Source organism: Solea solea, chromosome 4 (assembly GCF_958295425.1).
Source record: "Solea solea chromosome 4, fSolSol10.1, whole genome shotgun sequence".
In the NCBI taxonomy this organism is placed as follows: Eukaryota; Metazoa; Chordata; class Actinopteri; order Pleuronectiformes; family Soleidae; genus Solea; species Solea solea.
The window spans coordinates 20,222,174-20,244,724 of NC_081137.1; the positions used below are offsets into that span (position 1 = coordinate 20,222,174).

The 22,551-nt window shown below is 38.9% G+C and overlaps 5 protein-coding genes across 5 annotated transcripts in view; all 5 read right to left on the reverse strand.

The window, feature by feature from the left end:
* Positions 1-2,325: 2,325 nt before the first annotated feature.
* Positions 2,326-3,279, reverse strand: LOC131458827 (olfactory receptor 6C4-like). Its single transcript, XM_058628116.1, has one exon. The coding sequence runs from the start codon at positions 3,277-3,279 to the stop codon at positions 2,326-2,328; it is 954 nt and encodes a 317-aa protein (XP_058484099.1).
* Positions 3,280-3,807: 528 nt separating this feature from the next.
* Positions 3,808-5,153, reverse strand: LOC131458765 (olfactory receptor 8G17-like). The gene has a single exon (XM_058628009.1). The coding sequence runs from the start codon at positions 5,079-5,081 to the stop codon at positions 4,128-4,130; it is 954 nt and encodes a 317-aa protein (XP_058483992.1). The 5' UTR covers positions 5,082-5,153; the 3' UTR covers positions 3,808-4,127.
* Positions 5,154-5,924: 771 nt separating this feature from the next.
* On the reverse strand, positions 5,925-6,878 carry LOC131458865 (olfactory receptor 8G17-like). The gene has a single exon (XM_058628172.1). It carries the CDS (start codon positions 6,876-6,878, stop codon positions 5,925-5,927), a length of 954 nt encoding a protein of 317 aa, XP_058484155.1.
* An 841-nt stretch (positions 6,879-7,719) lies between these two features.
* LOC131458853 (olfactory receptor 8G17-like) lies at positions 7,720-8,673 on the reverse strand. The gene has a single exon (XM_058628155.1). The coding sequence runs from the start codon at positions 8,671-8,673 to the stop codon at positions 7,720-7,722; it is 954 nt and encodes a 317-aa protein (XP_058484138.1).
* A 12,846-nt stretch (positions 8,674-21,519) lies between these two features.
* The window catches only part of ubl3a (ubiquitin-like 3a), a 29,899-nt gene continuing 28,867 nt past the window's right edge, over positions 21,520-22,551 (reverse strand). Inside the window, exon 5 of the mRNA XM_058627744.1 lies at positions 21,520-22,551. This exon is cut by the window's right edge and continues 936 nt beyond it. The gene's annotated coding sequence lies outside the window, so the exon portion shown is untranslated.

The following is a 22,551-nucleotide window of genomic DNA, read 5'->3' on the forward strand; positions in this document are numbered from 1 at the left end:
GACCCAATTCCAGCCTAAACACTTTGAACTACCCAATGTATTATTGACCTCCTAATTGTGGTATGATCCTATATTTTCCAAACACATATCAGACCAAAATGGCCAAGACTTTAAATTTCTTAATAGCTGCATTTCTTGGAGATTAGTTTCTACTATTTTTGCACAATTTGAAATTTGTTATGACTATCAAATAAGGAGAGGGACAACCAAAAAAGAAGTGAAAATCCAGAAGCAAGTGGGGGCAGTGATGTAATATTACAGATAACAACTGTTGTAAAACACCAAAGTTGCTGAAGAAGAAGACATAAATATAGTAAATTATGTGACTGATGTTAGGTTTTGTTTTAGCGACATATTACAGATGCAATCCAAACTGCTTATGCGTCACTGGAACAGAAGTTATACTGGCAACCATGCTGTGGTCAAGCATGTTCTGATTTGGTGCTGGACTAAGGCAGAAAAGAAGCAAAAAGTCTGTGTTTAGTTTCTGAGTCTGAATCTCGAGACACATCCTTGTCAATGTCTACTTTGCTTGAATTAGCTTTTGTTACCTGCAGCATATAGCATTAGTGAGTATTCTTCTAGATAATGTTAGTAGCGTGTTTCATGGAGTATTTCTGCTCAAAGTGACAAAGTCCATGCATGTGAGGAGGACGATTGTCATTAATACAGAGTGTAATGCTGCATTTAACCAAGACTCTTGGCATCGCTTTGCACCTTTCACATCACGCCTGTCATGTTGCGAGATCATTTTGTACATTTTGTGACATTTTGTGTTGGGCTTGGCCTTGAATTCCCAAGTCCTTAAGCAGCCTTGTCCCACAAAGCCTCTGCGGCCGACTTCCACTGGGCAAACCATGGTTTTCTAGCCACAATCAATTTGGAGTGACCAATTTACCTAATCCCCATATTGCATGTTTTTGGACTGTGGGAGGAAGCCGGAGAAACTGCAGACAACCCATGCACACATGCCAAGAATATGCCAACTCCATGCAGTAAGGCTCTTGTTCCAACCTGGGCTCGAACCCGGGTCTTTTATCCAAAGTTATTTACAAAAGAGAAATAAGCTAAATAGAAATAGTCTTGGAGAACTCCACTAGATAGGAACAGTGGACTGATAGAGGGTGAGAGTGCTGAGGTGGATCCAAGTGCAGAAGGAGTTAGAGCAGGGGAGGGGGTAAGGTAAGTGCTAGGACAGAAGATGCTCTTGGCAGAGCTGGGTCTTCAAGAGCTTCTTGAAGATGGACGACCCTGATCTGGTAGCGCTCGGTAGGTCATTCCACCAGCATGGAACAACCTTGTAGTCTAGCATCAGTGATTTGAATTTCACGAGGGCGGCTCAGGGTAGCCAGTGGAGCTCAATGAACAGAAGTGTGACATGTGCCCTTTAAGGCTGATTGAAGACCAGGTGCGCCGCAGCATTCTGGACCATCAGCAGCAGTTTCACAGCACAGGTCAGGAGGCTTGTGAGTGTTGCAATAGTCAAGATGGGAGATGATTATCATGTTATGTCACTTTTTATGTCAGTAATGAGGCTTGGTGTCTCTTTAATATGTTACTGTAAAATGCATTGATGCATCATATTATCACTGTTTTGTACGCAGCTATGAAGCTTTCAACACATTTTATAAAACAATGTGTGTCTAAATGTTGCAGTGTATAACTATTTATTGAAAATAAATGTCTGTTAGATTCAAACATTGTCAAAATGATGTCACACTAATCTGTCAGCTCCATACAATTCTCACTGTGTTTCTCAGTCTTACAGTGTTTAGATCTCCCTCATCAGGTATGATGGCATATCTTGACAGAGCTTTACAGATGAAGGACACAACATACGAATGATATTACATACCTAACAGAATCATAATAATAATAATGATAATGATAATAATAAGCCACAAAATGGTGTCAATAACCATTAAAAAAACATTTGATCAGCATATATCTTTCATGTTTATTCATTCAAAATTAAATGACACGACAAATACAAAATCACTTTTTTGTAAGTCTTAAATCATGAAATATATGCATGAAGACACACTAACAGAACAACTGAAATAGTTTGCTTTATCTAATGTAACTGCAGTCATCACACAAACACAGGAGGTACAAATTAAATCAGTTCGCTGAAAACTGGTCCTTTGACTTCGGTACATACCATGTATTCCCCATATATTTTTTCAGTGTTTCAATAACAATAATTATCACGTATGATCTGACTCATTTAAAAACGTTTGTGGTAAATTATTTTAAAATCTTGTATTTATCATAGCATCATTGGTTTTGCTATTTTATTGTTACCGTTTATTTATTTATTGTTATTTATTGTTTTGTGATCTTTAAAAGCTTTCTCAGTGATGTTTTGATTTCTTGTGTCTGCAGAACATAAACAATTGGGTTTAACATGGGAGGAAATACAGAGGTCAGAGAAAGGTTAATGATCCTGGAATTTGGATGAATATTTCCTTCCAAGGTAAATGTGATTAATATTGGAATGAAATAGATGGCCACCAGTGAAATATGACCTGTGCAGGTTTTAAGGGCCTTCACTCTTTCCTGAGCTGTTGCCACTCTAGTCAAAGCAATGACAATACACACGTAAGTACCCAAGATGAAACTCAATGGAAGCCAAAGAAGAATAACTATTAGAAATACAGCAAAGACACTTGTGGGTGTTTTGTCATTGCAAGCCTGTCGGTATATCTGACCATGGTCACAGAAATAGCTGTTAACAACCACAGAAGACTTACAGAAGGACAGTCTTGTGAGGAGGCCGACTGCCGTGAGGCACATAGCAATGGCAAAGAGCCAAAAAGAAGCAATTAAAGAAAACATGAACCTGTGAGTCACTCTCACTTGATAGTGCAGTGGGTAAGTAATAGCAATCAGTCTGTCATAGGAGAGTGCAACGAGATTAAGAACCTGCATTGACAGGGTGACATAGCAGAAGAAAAGGAACGTCAGGCAGTCGCTGTAGGATATGCGGTTAGTGTTAAACAGGAAGAGGTCAAGGACCTTTGGCACCAAAGCAGTGGTACCAAACAGGTCTGTAAAGGCCAGGTTAAAAACTACTACGTATTTTGGAGTCCACAGATTATGATCCAAGTAAATTACAGTCATCACAACTGTGTTTCCCACCACTGAAATAATGTAAACAAAAAAGAGAAAGATATAGTAATACATGACATTAGGTATTCCAATGAATCCACTTATTATAAAATATGCAGGACGCACAAAGGTGATGTTTTTGCCAAGAGCGGAGTTGAATAAGTCCATTGATAAATTCTTGTCAGTGTTCAAATCTCCAACGCGCAAGGACAGATGTGTAGAACACCAATGTGCTCTGTTACAAAGTGAGTCTGCTTCTGTCTTGCTCCGTTTTAAAGAAGACATGACAAGCTCATCTGTTTATTACCGATACAGTGGCGGCCTGATCCCTTGAGTTTACATGCAAGCATTATGAAACTCAATTACTGATTGCAGCTGTTTCAGGTATTCAGAAAGACGTCATTGCGCACTTTGAAAAACATGTTCTTTGTTTGTTTTCTTGTGGATCTTGTGGAAATATTTTTCCCTGTATGGCAGATCCATGTGTTTATATGGAGAACACAGGGCACTGAAGAGAGTCTTAGACAATAAGGTTATTGACTCTTAAAATGCAACAAAATGGTGTCAATTACCATTAAAAAAAACATTTGATCAGAATATATTGGTCATGTTGTTTCATGTTTATTCATTCAAAATGAAATGACACTACAAATACAAAATCCCCTTTTTGTAAGTCTTAAATCATGAAATATATTCCAAGTGGACTGCATGAATTGTCATTAACAGAAAAACTTAAATAGTTTGCTGTATCTAATGTAACTGCATTCATCACACAAACACAGGAAGTAAAAAATTAAATCAGTTCACGGAAAACTGGTCCTATGACTGTGTTGTAAATACCATACATTTCACCATTGATTTTTTTTCAGTTTTGCTTGAACAATATCAACAATAATTACCATGTATGATCTGACTCATGTCAAAACATTTGTGGTGAATTATTTAAAAATCTTGTATTTATCGTTGCATCATTGGTTTTACTCTATTACAGTTATCGTTTATTTATTTATTGTTATTTATTGTTTTGTGATCTTTAAACGCTTTCTCAGTGATGTTTTTATTTCTTGTGTCTGCAGAACATAAACAATTGGGTTCAACATGGGAGGAAATACAGAGGACAGAGAAAGGTTAATAATCCTGGCATTTGGATGAATATTTTCTCCCAAGGTATATGTGATTAATATTGGAATGAAATAGATGGCCACCAGTGAAATATGACCTGTGCAGGTTTTAAGGGCCTTCACTCTTTCCTGAGCTGTTGCCACTCTAGTCAAAGCAATGACAATACACACGTAAGTACCCAAGATGAAACTCAACGGAAACCAAATAAGAATAACAAATAGAAATACAGCAAAGACATATGTGGGTGTTTTGTCATTGCAAGCCTGTCGGAAAATCTGACCATGGTCACAGAAATAGCTGTTAACAACCACAGAAGACTTACAGAAGGACAGTCTTGTGAGGAGGCCGACTAACAGGAGCATCACAGTTATGGCAAAGAGCCAAAAAGAAGCAATCAAAGAAAACATGAACCTGTGAGTCACTCTCACTTGATAGTGCAGTGGGAAAATAATAGCAATCAGTCTGTCATAGGAGAGTGCAACGAGATTAAAAACCTGCATTGACAGGGTGACATAGAAGAAGAAAAGGATTGTCAAGCAGTCGCTGTAGGATATGCGGTTAGTGTTAAACAGGAAGAGGTCAAGGACCTTTGGCACCAAAGCAGTGCTACCAAACAGGTCTACAAAGGCCAGGTTAAAAACTACTATATATTTTGGAGTCCACAGATTATGATCCAAGTAAATTACAGTCATCACAACTGTGTTTCCCACCACTGAAATAATGTAAACAAAAAAGAGAAAGATATAGTAATACATGACATTAGGTATTCCAATGAATCCACTTATTAGAAAATATGCAGGACGCACAAAGGTGATGTTTTTGCCAAGAGCGGAGTTGAATAAGTCCATTGTTAAATTCTTGTCAGTGTTCAACTCTCCAACGCGCAACGACAGATGTGTAGAACACCAATGTGCTCTGTTACAAAGTGAGTCTGCTTCTGTCTTGCTCCGTTTTAAAGAAGACATGACAAGCTCATCTGTTTATTACCGATACAGTGGCGGCCTGATCCCTTGAGTTTACATGCAAGCATTATGAAACTCAATTACTGATTGCAGCCGTTTCAGGTATTCAGAAAGACGTCATTGCGCACTTTGAAAAACATGTTCTTTGTTTGTTTTCTTGTGGATCTTGTGGAAATATTTTTCCCTGTATGGCAGATCCATGCGTTTATATGGAGAACACAGGGCACTGAAGAGAGTCTCGGACAATAAGGTTATTGACTCTTAAAATGCAACAAAATGGTGTCAATTACCATTAAAAAAAACATTTGATCAGAATATATTGGTCATGTTGTTTCATGTTTATTCATTCAAAATGAAATGACACTACAAATACAAAATCACCTTTTTGTAAGTCTTAAATCATGATATATATTCCAAGTGGACTGCATGAATTGACATTAACAGAAAAACTTAAATAGTTTGCTGTATCTAATGTAACTGCAGTCATCACACAAACACAGGAAGTAAAAATTAAATCAGTTCGCGGAAAACTGGTCCTATGACTGTGTTGTACAATCCATACATTTCACCATTGATTTTTTTTCAGTTTTGCTTGAACAATATCAACAATAATTATCATGTATGATCTGACTCATGTCAAAACATTTGTGGTAAATTATTTTAAAATCTTGTATTTATCATTGCATCATTGATTTTACTCTTTTACTGTTACCGTTTATTTATTGTTATTTATTGTTTTGTGATCTTTAAAAGCTTTCTCAGTGATGTTTTGATTTCTTGTGTCTGCAGAACATAAACAATTGGGTTCAACATGGGAGGAAATACAGAGGTCAGAGAAAGGTTAATAATCCTGGAATTTGGGTGAATATTTCCTCCCAAGGTATATGTGATTAATATTGGAATGAAATAGATGGCCACCAGTGAAATATGACCTGTGCAGGTTTTAAGGGCCTTCACTCTTTCCTGAGCTGTTGCCACTCTAGTCAAAGCAATGACAATACACACATAAGTACCCAAGATGAAACTCAATGGAAGCCAAAGAAGAATAACCATTAGAAACCTAGAAAAGACACTTGTGGGTGTTATGTCATTGCAAGCCTGTCGGTATATCTGACCATGGTCACAGAAATAGCTGTTAACAACCACAGAAGACTTACAGAAGGACAGTCTTGTGAGGAGGCCGACTGCCGTGAGGCACACAGCAATGGCAAAGAGCCAAAAAGAAGCAATCAAAGAAAACATGAACCTGTGAGTCACTCTCACTTGATAGTGCAGTGGGTAAGTAATAGCAATCAGTCTGTCATAGGAGAGTGCATTCAGATTAAGAACCTGCATTGACAGGGTGACATAGCAGAAGAAAAGGAATGTCAAGCAGTCGCTGTAGGATATGCGGTTAGTGTTAAACAGGAAGAGGTCAAGGACCTTTGGCACCAAAGCAGTGGTACCAAACAGGTCTGTAAAGGCCAGGTTAAAAACTACTATATATTTTGGAGTCCACAGATTATGATCCAAGTAAATTACAGTCATCACAGCTGTGTTTCCCACCACTGAAATAATGTAAACAAAAAAGAGAAAGATATAGTAATACATGACATTAGGTATTCCAATGAATCCACTTATTATAAAATATGCAGGACGCACAAAGGTGATGTTTTTGCCAAGAGCGGAGTTGAATAAGTCCATTGTTAAATTCTTGTCAGTGTTCAACTCTCCAACGCGCAAGGACTGATGTGGAGAACACCAATGTGCTCTGTTACAAAGTTAGTCTGCTTCTGTCTTGCTCCGTTTTAAAGAAGACATGACAAGCTCATCTGTTTATTACCAATACAGTGGCGGCCTGATCCCTTGAGTTTACATGCAAGCATTATGAAACTCAAATACTGATTGCAGCTGTTTCAGGTATTCAGAAAGACGTCATTGCGCACTTTGAAAAACATGTTCTTTGTTTGTTTTCCTGTGGATCTTGTGGAAATATTTTTCCCTGTATGGCAGATCAATGTGTTTATATGGAGAACACAGGGCACTGAAGAGAGTCTCGGACAATAAGGTTATTGACTCTTAAAATGCAACAAAATGGTGTCAATTACCATTAAAAAAAACATTTGATCAGAATATATTGGTCATGTTGTTTCATGTTTATTCATTCAAAATGAAATGACACTACAAATACAAAATCACCTTATTGTAAGTCTTAAATCATGATATATATTCCAAGTGGACTGCATGAATTGACATTAACAGAAAAACTGAAATAGTTTGCTGTATCTAATGTAACTGCATTCATCACACAAACACAGGAAGTAAAAATTAAATCAGTTCGCGGAAAACTGGTCCTATGACTGTTGTACATACCATACATTTCACCATTGATTTTTTTTCAGTTTTGCTTGAGCAATATCAACAATAATTACCATGTATGATCTGACTCATGTCAAAACATTTGTGGTAAATTATTTAAAAATCTTGTATTTATCATTGCATCATTGGTTTTACTATTTTACTGTTACCGTTTATTTATTGTTATTTATTGTTTTGTGATCTTTAAAAGCTTTCTCAGTGATGTTTTGATTTCTTGTGTCTGCAGAACATAAACAATTGGGTTCAACATGGGAGGAAATACAGAGGTCAGAGAAAGGTTAATGATCCTGGAATTTGGATGAATATTTCCTCCCAAGGTATATGTGATTAATATTGGAATGAAATAGATGGCCACCAGTGAAATATGAGCTGTGCAGGTTTTAAGGGCCTTCACTCTTTCCTGAGCTGTTGCCACTCTAGTCAAAGCAATGACAATACACACGTAAGTACCCAAGATGAAACTCAATGGAAACCAAAGAAGAATAACAAATAGAAATACAGCAAAGTCACGTGAGGGTGTTTTGTCATTGCAAGCCAGTCGGAATATCTGACCATGGTCACAGAAATAGCTGTTAACAACCACAGAAGACTTACAGAAGGACAGTCTTGTGAGGAGGCCGACTGCCGTGAGGCACATAGCAATGGCAAAGAGCCAAAAAGAAGCAATCAAAGAAAACATGAACCTGTGAGTCACTCTCACTTGATAGTGCAGTGGGTAAGTAATAGCAATCAGTCTGTCATAGGAGAGTGCATTCAGATTAAGAACCTGCATTGACAGGGTGACATAGCAGAAGAAAAGGAACGTCAAGCAGTCGCTGTAGGATATGCGGTTATTGTTAAACAGGAAGAGGTCAAGGACCTTTGGCACCAAAGCAGTGGTACCAAACAGGTCTACAAAGGCCAGGTTAAAAACTACTACGTATTTTGGAGTCCACAGATTATGATCCAAGTAAATTACAGTCATCACAGCTGTGTTTCCCACCACTGAAATAATGTAAACAAAAAAGAGAAAGATATAGTAATACATGACATTAGGTATTCCAATGAATCCACTTATTATAAAATATGCAGGACGCACAAAGGTGATGTTTTTGCCAAGAGCGGAGTTGAATAAGTCCATTGTTAAATTCTTGTCAGTGTTCAAATCTCCAACGCGCAAGGACAGATGTGTAGAACACCAATGTGCTCTGTTACAAAGTGAGTCTGCTTCTGTCTTGCTCCGTTTTAAAGAAGACATGACAAGCTCCTCTGTTTGTGACAGATACAGTGACAACCTGATCCCTTGAGTCTACATGCAAGCATCACAAAACTCAATTACAACTTTCTGTGAGAGCAACTTTGTGTTCGTCCCGTTTTCACCTTGTTTTGATTGCAGCTATTTTAGGAATTCAGAAAGAGATCATTGTGCACTTTGATGACAAGTTTTTAGTTTGTTCATTTTCTGATCACAGAAAGAATAGCTATTGCAGTGCAGTAGCAAATTGCTGACCCCTAAATATAGACAAGGGGGAAAATACACTGCTCAAAAAAATAAAGGGAACACTAAAATAACACATCCTAGATCTGAATTAATGAAATATTCTTATTAAATACTTTGTTCTTTACATAGTTGAATGTGCTGAGAACAAAATCACACAAAAATGATCAATGGAAATCAAATGTATTAACCCATAGAGGTCTGGATTTGGAGTCACACTGTGACTGGAAAAAGTGGAAAAACACACTACAGGCTGATCCAACTTTGATGTAATGTCCTTAAAACAAGTCAAAATGAGGCTCATTAGTGTGTGTGGCCTCCACGTGCCTGTATGACCTCCCTACAACGCCTGGGCATGCTCCTGATGAGGTGGCGGATGGTCTCCTGAGGGATCTCCTCCCAGACCTGGACTAAAGCATCCGCCAACTCCTGGACAGTCTGTGGTGCAATGTGGCGTTGGTGGATGGAGCGAGACATGATGTCCCAGATGTGCTTGGATTCAGGTCTGGGGAACGGGCGGGCCAGTCCATAGCATCTATGCCTTCGTCTTGCAGGAACTGCTGACACACTCCAGCCACATGAGGTCTAGCATTGTCTTGCATTAGGAGGAACCCAGTGCCAACCGCACCAGCATACGGTCTCACAAGAGGTCTGAGGATCTCATCTCGGTACCTAATGGCAGTCAGACTACCTCTGGCGAGAACATAGAGGGCTGTGCGGCCCCCCAAAAAAATGGCACCCCACAACATTACTGACCCACTGCCAAACCGGTCATGCTGGAGGATGTTGCAGGCAGCAGAACGTTCTCCACGGCGTCTCCAGACTCTGTCACGGCTGTCACACGTGCACAGTGTGAACCTGCTTTCATCTGTGAAGAGCACAGGGCGCCAGTGGCGAATTTGCCAATCTTGGTGATCTCTGGCGAATGACAAACGTCCTGCATGGTGTTGGGCTGTAAGCACAACCCCCACCTGTGGACGTCGGGCCCTTATACCACCCTCATGGAGTCTGTTTCTGACCGTTTGAGCAGACACATGCACATTTGTGGCCTGCTGGAGATCATTTTGCAGGGCTCTGGCAGTGCTCCTCCTGTTCCTCCTTGCACAAAGGCGGAGGTAGCGGTCCTGCTGCTGGGTTGTTGCCCTCCTACGGCCTCCTCCACGTCTCCTGATGTACTGGCCTGTCTCCTGGTAGCGCCTCCATGCTCTGGACACTACGATGACAGACAAAGCAAACCTTCTTGCCACAGCTCGCATTGATGTGCCATCCTGGATGAGCTGCACTACCTGAGCCACTTGTGTGGGTTCTAGACTCCGTCTCATGCTACCACTAGAGTGAAAGCACCGCCAGCATTCAAAAGTAACCAAAACATCAGCCAGAAAGCATAGGAGCTGAGAAGTGGACTGTGGTCACCACCTTCAGAACCACTCCTTTATTGGGGGTGTCTTGCTAATTGCCTATAATTTCCACCTGTTTATTCCATTTGCACAACAGCATGTGAAATTAACTGTCAATCAGTGTTACTTCCTAAGTGGACAGTTTGATTTCACAGAAGTGTGATTGACTTGGAGTTACATTGTGTTCTTTAAGTGTTCCCTTTATTTTTTGTGAGCAGTGTATATTAATCATTCAATAGGTTGCCAGAAACAACAATAGCTAAAGTTACTAAAGACCTTCTCTTGGCCTCAGATAATGGTCTAGTATCTATACTTGTCCTGTTAGATCTTAGTGCTGCATCTGACACCATTGATCATGATATTCTATTACAGAGACTGGAGTAGACTCTTGGGTTCTGTGGTACTGCCCCCTGCTGGTTTAAATCATACTTATTTGATAGATTCCAGTTTTTTTCATGTTAATTATAATGCCTCATTACATACAAATGTTAATTGTGGAGTTCCACAGGGCTCTGTACTTGGGCCTATACTTTTTTTTGTATATTCTTCCTTTAGAGAAAATTAATAGAAAGCGCAACATACATTTCCATTGTTATGCAGATGACACACAGCTTTATTGCTATATTTATCAATGAGGCCGGATGAAATTAATCAGGTTGTTCAACTACAGGACTGTCTCAGAGACATTAAGTTCTGGATGACCTGCAACTTTCTATTTTTAAACTCAGACAAAGCGGAGGTCATTATACTCGGCCCTAAACACCTTTCCGACCACATTGTCACTTTAGACGATAGATCCTGGTCTCTCTCTTCTCTCTATACCTCACCTCCTTTCTCTCCCCCTTTTCTCTCCCCCACCTCTTCTGTGTCCCCCATTTTTCCTTTCACCCCTACCGGTCCAGGTAGATGGCCACACATCTTTTGGCATATTCCCACCGGCTCCACTCGCCTCTGCACGGTTTAGGTCGCATCTCCACTACAAAAAAAGTACCTACTCAACGTAGGCGGAGTCATCACTGCACGGCTGCGTGAAACTGCGGTGACTTCGTTTTATACGCGACACACACACACACACAAACGAGTGACTAGTGATTTTACACCAGACTCCTGGTAGTTGTTGGAGATTAACCCATGTCCTCAACGTTCACTTGTCCTCATCCATTCACCTGTCATTCATTCACTTGTCCTCCTCGTCAACATTCACCTGTCCTCGACATTCATTCATTCACCTGTCCTCGTCATTCACTGCCAAAGTTTACAGTGTGACTCATTTTTTTTCCAACATTTTTTTACTCAGTCACAGATGTGATTTCAAATGTAGTTTGCAAAAAAAAAACTTTTATTTTAAAGACTAAAATCCTAGTCAATTACTTAGTTTACTTTACTAGGTAAACTTTGGATTGTTAAATATAATCAAAACATAAGATTCCCGTTGATGTACAATCAAAATATTCCTAATGCCAGACTGACCTTGTAATCACTGGTATTTTCAAATACCTTGAAAATCAAAACTTCAGTCTGACTGTTTGCTTTGTTCCCCTCATGAGTACAAAGTTCACAACTTGACTTTCATTCCCCCGTTGGAGGCTGGAACAGATCTGCCTAATGAGGCTGTTAATGAGTTGTTTGTTTGGATGATGACACACACATCCAGAACACTTAGGTAAACACTTTTGACCAACACTCCAGGGAACAGTCGGGGACGGGAGCCAAGGGAGTGAGTTAGGTAAGATTGAAACAAGTTACGAGTTAAAAGAAACTTTACATGACACAAACAATAAACACAGAAAATGTCACGAATAATTCAACAACCCCACTTTCTTATTTGGGACGGTAATCTGAAACTACAGAGCTGCATTAAAAGATTCACTTTTGTAACAAATATAGACTTAGATCTATCTGTCCATCTATCTACCTAAAATAAATAGCTAAACAAAGTAGCAAAGATTTTTATCTTTATATTTATTTTAGATTTTATGACCATTAATGCTGAAAAATATTAGTGAAACTACTGTAAAATAAAACTGCAGCCAGTGTTGGGTCAGATGAAGTTCAACATAACTGAACTCTTGCCTCAAAGAGAGCGCACTCTAAATTCCTAGGGCCGTTTTTCTTTGTAATTAATTTCATTTGCTTTGAGACCACTGCACTATTAGAAGCGACTCAAGAGACTATTGAAGCCTATTAGATGGGGGTATTACCTGCAGGGATTTGCGATTAAGACACTGTGGCCAAATGAATAAAAATGAGCTCCCTGGGTGAACTGCAGGTGTTCAGCGTCTCCCACAGAGACACAACTCCTCTGAAAAAAAATAACAAAAAGGACAAAATGCTGCCCTCAGGTCTTCGGGGAACCTTTAATTACATCACTCTACGCAAAAAGATCACAGATTTGCCACTTGAGGAAACTCACATGTGAATTCACTTGATTTCCTTGAATAGTCACAAAACGGTTGATTGTTTTTTTTTTTTTTATTTCAGTTTTAATCTTTAGGAAATTTTAATATCATATGGCCTACAATGGAAATGACCAACAAATGCCTCCTACTTATTTTATTTTGTACAGTTGTGTGGCTTCAAACGCAGTATATATATATATATATATATATATATATATATATATATATATATATATATATATATATATATATATATATATATATAGATTATAGTAACAGAAAGAAAAAATAGGAGTAGACGTGTTGATGCTCTGAAATTCTCAGGTGCTTCTCAATGTTCAGAATAAAAAAAAATGCTGAGACGGATGTGTTTTGCTTTTAATTAGTTATTCTTTTGTGTCAGGAACACAAATAAATATTTTTATGTGAAAATAAGGCTTTACTGTTCTGTTCTGAAATCTTTTGACCCTTCACACCTTTACCACACACCTGTATTGTGTAGTATTCTAAAACAAAAATCTGCATCTCCTCTCAGTGAATGACTTTGAGGCTCTTTGGTACTTTGAGTACTGACAAATATGTGTAAAAGTAACAAGTTATACCAAAAAGCTCAAAAAGACAGAGCAAACAATACACCTGAGGACACCTTTAACCCTAGAACACTAGGAACACGAGATTTGTATTATGTTGCATGCCGTTTACTCACAATATCGAAGGTAGGAGTGTTTCCCTGACCCCATCACGGTTTTGTTTTTTTCAATAGGCATGTGTTTGGGTGATTTTCACCCGACATTTGTGATAGGGGGTCATATTTTTTCGGGTGGATTTTACCTGAAGTTAGGCTCACATGTCCCAGGAATGCGTAGACCAAACAAGTTCCTAGCTCCATTCTTTTTTGGCAGTGATATTTGCCTAATTTTTCACAAATTTTGTTTATAGGGTCCCCCAATTTGCCATGTATTGTTTTACTTTAATAAAGTCAGATTTTTTTCCCCCCCAGTATATTATATCAGGTATAATATACCTGGCGTTAGTGATGGTGTTACAAAAATGAACGTTAGTGTTCTAGGGTTAAAAGATCAGAGCCCACGTCTGTGTTTGTATCAGCGTACAACTTTTTATTTGCCAAAAGGCCGAAGACTGTCAACAACACGAATATTGGCAGAAATTGGTGCATCTCTGGTGTTTCAACATTAAAATTTCGATATTTGCGATATCTCTAGACTTGGATTTCACACACTCATGAGCCGAGGATGACGGCCTCGTTTTCTGCCATTACAAACATGTCTTTCTTCAGCCTTCCTGGAGGCCGACCCACGGGAATCGAGGCACAGCACCACAGCACAGCGCCCAAGAGACCTCAAGGCTGTTTTTCTCCTCTATTTCCCAGAAGACATGCACTCCCGCTCCAACCTGACTAATAGGTCCTGAGAGCATTTTGTGCTCCCGCCCTCGCTGAGGCACACGGAAACAAATATTTAAACAAACAAAAAAACAGGTTTCTTGATGTCAGTCTCATAAAATCCCCTTGGGGACATTTCATACTCTCCATGTTCTCTGTATTACAGTATTTGATTAAGTTGTACTTTCTTTTTTCTTTTGTTTGTATTTTGTTCAAAACTTAATTACCTGAGTGTATTAACAGGAGTGCTTTTCTATGGTGGAGATTCTTCTAAAAAAAAAAAAAAAAAAGTTTCTTGGAACTTGTGGAGGCAAAGACTTGGTGGTAAAAAGTAGTATTTATCAAATAACCCTCAGTGCAATTTACATTCTATCAAATCTCTGATGTAGTCTGAGAGGCCAAAGAGAAAAGACTGAGTTAAGACACTTTTTGAAGTGTCAGGACCAAACTGAAGTTGTTTGTTTTTAAATCTTTCAGGAATAAAATCATATCATGAGATTAAATTTGTATCTCAGACGATCAGCTGCGACCTGACTAAATGAATAATAAAATATTGCAATGCTTTTATACTCAATTACAGTTAAAGTGCATGTGTAAACAACGGCTGTGTGGAGAATCTGAACCCTGAACTTTTCAAGCTGCAGGCAACTTCATCTAAGCAACGTCCATCAAGCTGAAAACCAGACATGTGATCTCAGGGACAGATGATGGAAATCCATCTATCTATACCGTCTTCTACTGCTTTATCCTCCACAGGAGGGTCACAGGGGGTCGCTGTGCCAATCTCAGGTGACATAGGGCGACATGCAGGGTCACACCCTGGACAGTTCATCACAGTGACACTCACTCTCACACTTATGGACAACTCACAGTGTCCACTTTACTTAATCCCCATATTGTTGGACTGAGAGAGGAACTGCTGTCATCCTCAAAGCAGAATAAAGAGGTTCATTCATTCATAGTCTGCCTCTTTGTCCTCATGAGGGTCAAAAGGGAGAAAGGGCGGGGTACCACCTAAACTAGTTGCCAGTCCATCGCAGGGACAAACAAGCAGAGTCCCCGGAGAAAACCATGCACACATCTGAAGAACATTGCAGACTCCACACAGAAAAGCCCTCGATTGAGCCTTTCCCTTCCCTTACATCACTCACTCATTCCAATCTCAGCTGCCATAGGCATGGTACAACCCGGACAGGTCGCCAGTCCATCACAGGAGCCACACAACCATTTACTCTTACTCTCACACCAATTCAGAGTGTCCAATTTACCTCATCCCCAAATCTGCATGTTTTTGGACTGTGGGAGGAAAGCAGAGAACACGGAGAAAACCCACGGACAGACGGGGAGAACATGGGTGCGTGATGAGCTGCTTTACACTACAGTTTTGCCACTCACACATGTCTCATACCCATTCACACATGCTGCAACAGCAGTGGCTTTTTTGCACCATCAAGTAAAGGGTTATTCCACACAAACACAAATTACTTCATTTTGAAGGTTTATTTCACCCAAATACTAATAATCAAACAAAGGAGTTGAATCATTTTCACATAAAGTCAAAATCCTAAACTATGAAATTTACATTACTACTTACTACCGTTACTACTGGTGCCTGAAACTACTGCCTCCGGCACTGCAGGCACTCCCTTCTCCAAGAAATCTATACATTTACACATAATCTGATGTAAATAAACATATTTTAAATACATTTTATGTTTAAACACAGTTGAAGAGGTAATAGTATTTGGTGATTTTTTTTGTGTGTGTGTTGTACCAGTTTAGTTTTGATGGAGCATCCAATTAATATTATTTTTGTAAATATTGCATGTAATACTGGAATAAATGTGATGTGTCTCATACTGAGAGACAAACATGGACAAGTCAAACAATTTTCCTTAAATGTTGCTAACCTGGAATAATAGTTAACCATATATGATTGGAAACAGAAAGAATAAATCATTACTTCTACAACAATATGTAAGTGGACTCTATAATTATCGATTATTCACAGCAGATAATTGTGAACAAACACAGGTTTGACCATGTCAAATAAACCTGGTTAAGCTTCTGAACGCTTCTCCTTAATGCACAAAATAATAATAATTCAATAATATGAAGAATCAGCTGAAATGACGAAATAAGATCTGATTAAATCATGATTACAGCAACACCATTGTTGTATTAATAAAGTTTTTAGCCTCCACTGTGAAGGATGCACAATTGTATCCTTCAAAAACGGGCAATTGGGACACGCCCACGACGGGCCCGCCGCTGTGACCCATTTTGACAACGAATCCACACTTCCAATCCACAGCGTGTGTGTGTGTGTGTGTGTGTGTGTGTGTCTTTTCCTCGCACTGCACACTAATGCAGCACAGTGATAAACACAGGTGTCACCAATCACATTAATTAAGCTTCCACTCCAGGTTTGAGCGAGTGTAAGAGTAGGTCACACTAAATACTTGACACTTTAATATGGGGGGGGGGGGGGACAGCTGTTTTTGTTTGGGGGGTTTTCCCAAAATATAAAAATTAAAAACTGCATACATGATTCCAGTATGTTCTGGATGTGTTCCAATACTAATAATTATACTGTCTTGTCATTATAAACCAACAAATCTAACATTGATATCAGAAAAAAAAACAACTATGTGACTGGCAGCTAGAAACAATGGAAACAGTTTGTGAACGACTCACTATCACGACATAGAAAGAAAATCAGTGTCTTTTAGCTTGTGTGGACTTGAAAATAGGATAGTTTAACATCAAATAAGTCACAAAATAAAGTCATCATGAGATTAAATTTGTAATTATTATTCAAGCAGGATCTCAGACGATCAGCTCCGACCTGACTAAATGAATAATAAAATATTGCAATGCTTTTATACTTAATTACAGTTAAAGTGCATGTGTAAACAACGGCCGTGTGGAGAAATTTGAACCCCGAACTTTTCAAGCTGCAGGCAACTTCATCTAAGCAACGTCCATCAAGCTGAAAACCAGACATGTGATCTCAGGGACAGATGATGGAAATCCATCTATCTATACCGTCTTCTACTGCTTTATCCTCCACAGGAGGGTCACAGCGGCTTTTTTGCACCATCAATTAAAGGGTTATTCCACCCAAACACAAATGACTTCAATTTGAAGGTTTATTTCACCCAAATACTAATAATCAAACAAAAGAGTTGAATCATTTTAACATAAAGTCAAAATCCTAAACTATGAAATTTACATTACTACTTACTACCGTTACTACTGGTACCTGAAACTACTGCCTCCGGCACTGCAGGGACTCCCTTCTCCAAGAAATCTATACATTTCCACATAACCTGATGTAAATAAACATATTTTAAACACAGTTGAAGAGGTAATAGTATTTGGTGATTTTTTTTGTGTGTGTTGTACCAGTTTATTAGTTTTGATGGAGCATCCAATTAATATTATTTTTGTAAATATTTCATGTAATACTGGAATAAATGTGATGTATCTCATACTGAGAGACAAACATGAACAAGTCAAACAATTTTCCTTAAATGTTGCTAACCTGGAATAATAGTTAACCATTTATGATTGGAAACAGAAAGAATAAATCATTACTTCTACAACAATATGTAAGTGGACTCTATAATTATTGATTATTCACAGCAGATAAGTGTGAACAAACACAGGTTTGACCAGGTCAAATACACCTGGTTAAGCTTCTGAACGCTTATCTTTAATGCACAAAATAATAATAATTCAATAATATGAAGAATCAGCTGAAATGACGAAATAATATCTGATTAAATCCTATTTACAGCTACACCATTGTTGTATTAATAAAGTTTTTAGCCTCCACTGCGAAGGATACACAATTGTATCCTTCAAAAACGGGCAATTGGGACACGCCCACGACGGGCACGCCGCTGTGACCCATTTTGACAACATCCAGACAACGAATCCACACTTCCAAACCAATGAGACACACAGTGTGTGTGTGTGTGTGTCTTTTCCTAGCACTGCACACTACTGCAACACAGTGACAAACACAGGTGTCACCAATCACATTAATTAAGCTTCCACTCCAGGTTAGAGAGAGTGTAAGAGTAGGTCACACTAAATGCTTGACACTTTAATATGGGGGGGGGGGAAACAGCTGTTTTTGTTTGGGGGGTTTATCCAAAATATAAAAATTAAAAACTGCATACATGATTCCAGTATGTTCTGGATGTGTTCCAATACTAATAATGATACTGTCTTGTCATTATAAACCAACAAATCTAACATTGACATCAGAAAAAAAAAACAACTATGTGACTGGCAGCGAGAAACAATGGAAACAGTTTGTGAACGACTCACTATCACGACATAGAAGGAAAATCAGTGTCTTTTAGCTTGTGTGGACTTGAAAATAGGATAGTTTAACATCAAATAAGTCACAAAATAACACATTTCAACTTACTGTTGGAGGCAGTGGAGGACAGACTTTGGTGGTGCGGTGTGAGCCATTTTCCAAAAGTGACAAAAATGTTCAGTTTCCTGTCAGCGGTCTTCTTTCATTCTGCCCCTGCTGGCAGCCATGTTTTCAGTGAGAGCAAGTGTCCAGGGGAGTATGTAGTCACCACTGACTGCCAAGGTTATTGTAGTTCACGAAAACTTTATTAACCAAAATAATAAAAACTAGAGTTTAAAAAGAGAATAATAACTAACTCAGTGTTTCCCAACCCTGGTCCTCAGGGAACACTGCCCTGTATGTTGTAGACGTTACCCTGCTCCAACACACCTGATTCAGATGAACAGCTCGTTATCAGGCTTCTACAGAGCCTGATAACGAGCTGTTCATGTGAATCAGGTGTGTTGGAGCAGGGCAAAACTAAATTAAAACTCAGCATTTACACACAAAAAAGTCAAAACTAAATAAAAACTAATACTAATGAAAAACCCAAAATTATTATAACCTCGCTGACAGCATCTCTGTATGTATAACACGCATTATGTTGCTTGAGCGGACTACTTTACGTTTTTGTATTAACTCTTAACTTAAAATTAGATACGTTACCTGTTTTAAAACAAACAACATCAAATATGTCACCCATTGTTGCTGCAGCCTAATAGATATTTTTAAAAGAGTTAATAATAATCTGCCTCAGTGCAGTAATATTACAGTCTGGTAAATGGTCACAAGATGGCAGCATCCTCCTGTAATGCCACACTGTATGTGGTTCTGTCTGAGGGATTTGACCCTGTAGTTACATATTAGCCTACAGTTTAATGATTGGCTTTATGAAAGTGGTTACCCACACACGCCCAATATGACACTTCTGTCCATTTTACTCTGAAATCAGATACATGAAAAAGTAAGTGTTTCACTCATGTTTATGGAATTTAAGGATGTGTTCATTTTTATTTCACTTATTGTGTTTGTGTCGTGCCTGTGCGGCAGAGGTGAAAAGAGTACTGACATATTCTACTCAAGTACCACTATTTTGAATTTTACAAGTACAAGTAAAAGTACAAAAAAAAGTTAAAAGTTACTTAGTTACTTTTTTAACAAGGTTCTTTCTTGTGTCGTGCACAAAGGGACAAGGTGACACAAGTCTCACGTGAATTGTTTTTAATTAAAGACAAACTGTTTAAAATTAGTACTGGCAAAACAAAATATGTTAACACATAATGTATCAGTCAAAATGGGTCAAAGGTCACAAATGCTTTAACTTTCTCACTCAGGGACCTTAGTGAACACCAATTTACCTGTCCTCGTCATTCATTCACCTGTCCTCGTCGTTCAACTGTCCTTGTTGTTCACCTGTCCTCGTCATTCACCTGTCCTTGTTGTTCACCTGTCCTCGTTCACCTGTCCTCACGTTCACCTGTCCTCATCGTTCACCTGTCCTCACTGCTCACCTGTCCTCACCGTTCACCTGTCCTCATCGTTCACCTGTCCTCACTGCTCACCTGTCCTCACCGTTCACCTGTCCTTACCGTTCACCTGTCCTCATCGTTCACCTGTCCTCATCATTCACCTGTCCTCGTCGTTCACCTGTCCTCATCATTCACCTGTCCTCATCATTCACCTGTCCTCACCTGTCTTTACCGTTCACAAAAAAACTACTCAATTATAGTAAAATGTCCCTTAAAGGATGCTTATAGAGATTTGACTTGACTCACACTCGTCTCACAGTATAAACAGATGTGTATTGTGCATTGTTCCGAGTCCTGAGACAAATAAAAAGTCCTGAGCGTCCTGAGTGGCACTACTGTGACCACAACGCTCTCCGCCTGCCCACATACTCGTTCATATTCACATGCATGTAAATCGCAAAAGAATAGTTGTATTCATGTTGAATATCTGGCCCACATTATGGTCACTGTGCGGTGGACACAGCATGACTGCAGGGAGGAGGAGGAGGAGGAGGAGGAGGAGGAGAGGAAAAAAGTACACAGGCGTTCAGTGAAGGAAACACAGTACAGTACAGTCAGAGCCTGTAAAAGCAGAACTCATCTGACGCTGTGGCCGTCAAAGCCTCCTGTCTTTTATGAGCAGAACATGCACACAACAGTGTGCTAAACTGTAATCTATGTTCCACCCTGTGTTTTTCCTGCTGCACTTTGGCCCACTGACTGTTGTGCAAACTGGGCAAAGTGACTCCATGGCAAAGAAAATCACACAGTTGGCTTTTCTTTTTCTTTTTTTTGCTTGCATTAACACTTAAATGTTGAAAGAATGGCAATCCAGAGAGCGTCTGTCCTCTGCTTATTCATCCATGTGGATTTGTTTTCATCTATGTTATCAATGTTCAACTACGAGCTTACTTTAAAATGCATCACATCCATTACACTCTGCTACACAGGTACTGTTTTCAGTTGCTTGAACTGTTTTTATCTAAAAAAAAAACACTCTTGATCTTAAAGGTGACACGGAAACACTTAAGTAAAGTACAAGTACCCCTAAGAAGGTAATGTATGTACTTTATTATAATAGCTACCCAAAAAGGCAATGTAAATGGTATGGAAAGTGAAAATCTTTAAGCAGTAAAGAAAGTCACTGTGCTCACAGCGCCCTCTACAGGACAACTTGGAACATTTTGAATAGCGAAACTATTTAATAACCAGGCAAAATTCAATATCTTTGTGTGGAATAATATCAAATCTAGTGTTTGAATATGAAAAGAAATGATTATTGAATATGAAAAGATGCAGGAAGTAAGGTGGTGGTGACACACAGCCCTGGCATTTTCACGTTGAAGAAAACAAAATGTGTTAAAGAAAATGTGAAAATCAAGCGGGGACAGTCACGACAAAACAGCAGTGCACTTCAATATCCTTTATTTAGATTACAGATGTATTCCATTTTGAAGTTTGGAGGAGGAGGGACAGGGAGCATTAGTGCTATTTACAATTGGTTTGAAAACATTTATCTCTGTACAGATTTGAACCCTGATCAATATAAACAATATCTTTTTTTTTTTAAGACCTAGTGCTGTTACAAAGCGATTCTTTTAAAGCAAAAAAAGACGAAGGGGGGGAAAAAAAAGGATTACATTAAATTATAAACAAATAATAATAAAAAAAAAACGAATAAAAGAGCACAGAAAAGAAATAAAAATACAGTTGATTGTTGATTATCAGGGTAGGTTTTGCTGCTGTTAAGCACAAGACATTGTCAGCGAGTGACTGTGAACTGGCTTGAGGCTAACCGTATACACAATCATAGACTAAAACACCAATATACTGTATATCAACAAGATCTAGAATCATCATGTTCTATATAAGATTCATATTAAATATATTCTACACGTTACCTTAGTTTGGAACATTACTTCCATTGGAAAAATATAAAATAAAACCATTTATACACTTTTTTTCTTAGTAATCTGATGAAAGGAGCACATGCTTCAGTTGTGCAAAAAGTCGACTTGTTAATGCAGTGAGAGAGGATTAAGGAGAAGAGTGAGACACAGATTAAGACAAATAAGGAGCAGGGATTTCATTTTTTTCCCCCTGCGATGACCGCAGTCGTCGACAAAGATCCTTCACAACACTGTTAAAAACAGGAGCACAGGACGAGCCTTTCGTTCAGGAGGAGAAGGGGGGGTGGGTGGGGGTCACTGACATGAGACGCTTTATTAATCACAACACTGGTCGGTCAGTTAAAATATGCACGGACTGTAGAAAATGCAGTCAAAAATGTCATGGACAAGCAAACGAAGCGAAAAAACAAGACCGCCGACACCCGGTTGCCTGTCTGTTTGTCTGTTTGCTTGTTTTTGCGTAGGCTTTGTTTGGCTAAAACGTGACAACTGAGCGATGCGTGATGTGTGTACGGTCTCTGCGGCGCTCA

Excerpts from the sequence above, each read along its gene's own strand:
- LOC131458827 (XM_058628116.1), bottom strand. The coding sequence starts at position 3,279 with ATGGACTTATTCAACTCCGCTCTTGGCAAAAACATCACCTTTGTGCGT.
- LOC131458765 (XM_058628009.1), bottom strand. The coding sequence starts at position 5,081 with ATGGACTTATTCAACTCCGCTCTTGGCAAAAACATCACCTTTGTGCGT.
- LOC131458865 (XM_058628172.1), bottom strand. The coding sequence starts at position 6,878 with ATGGACTTATTCAACTCCGCTCTTGGCAAAAACATCACCTTTGTGCGT.
- LOC131458853 (XM_058628155.1), bottom strand. The coding sequence starts at position 8,673 with ATGGACTTATTCAACTCCGCTCTTGGCAAAAACATCACCTTTGTGCGT.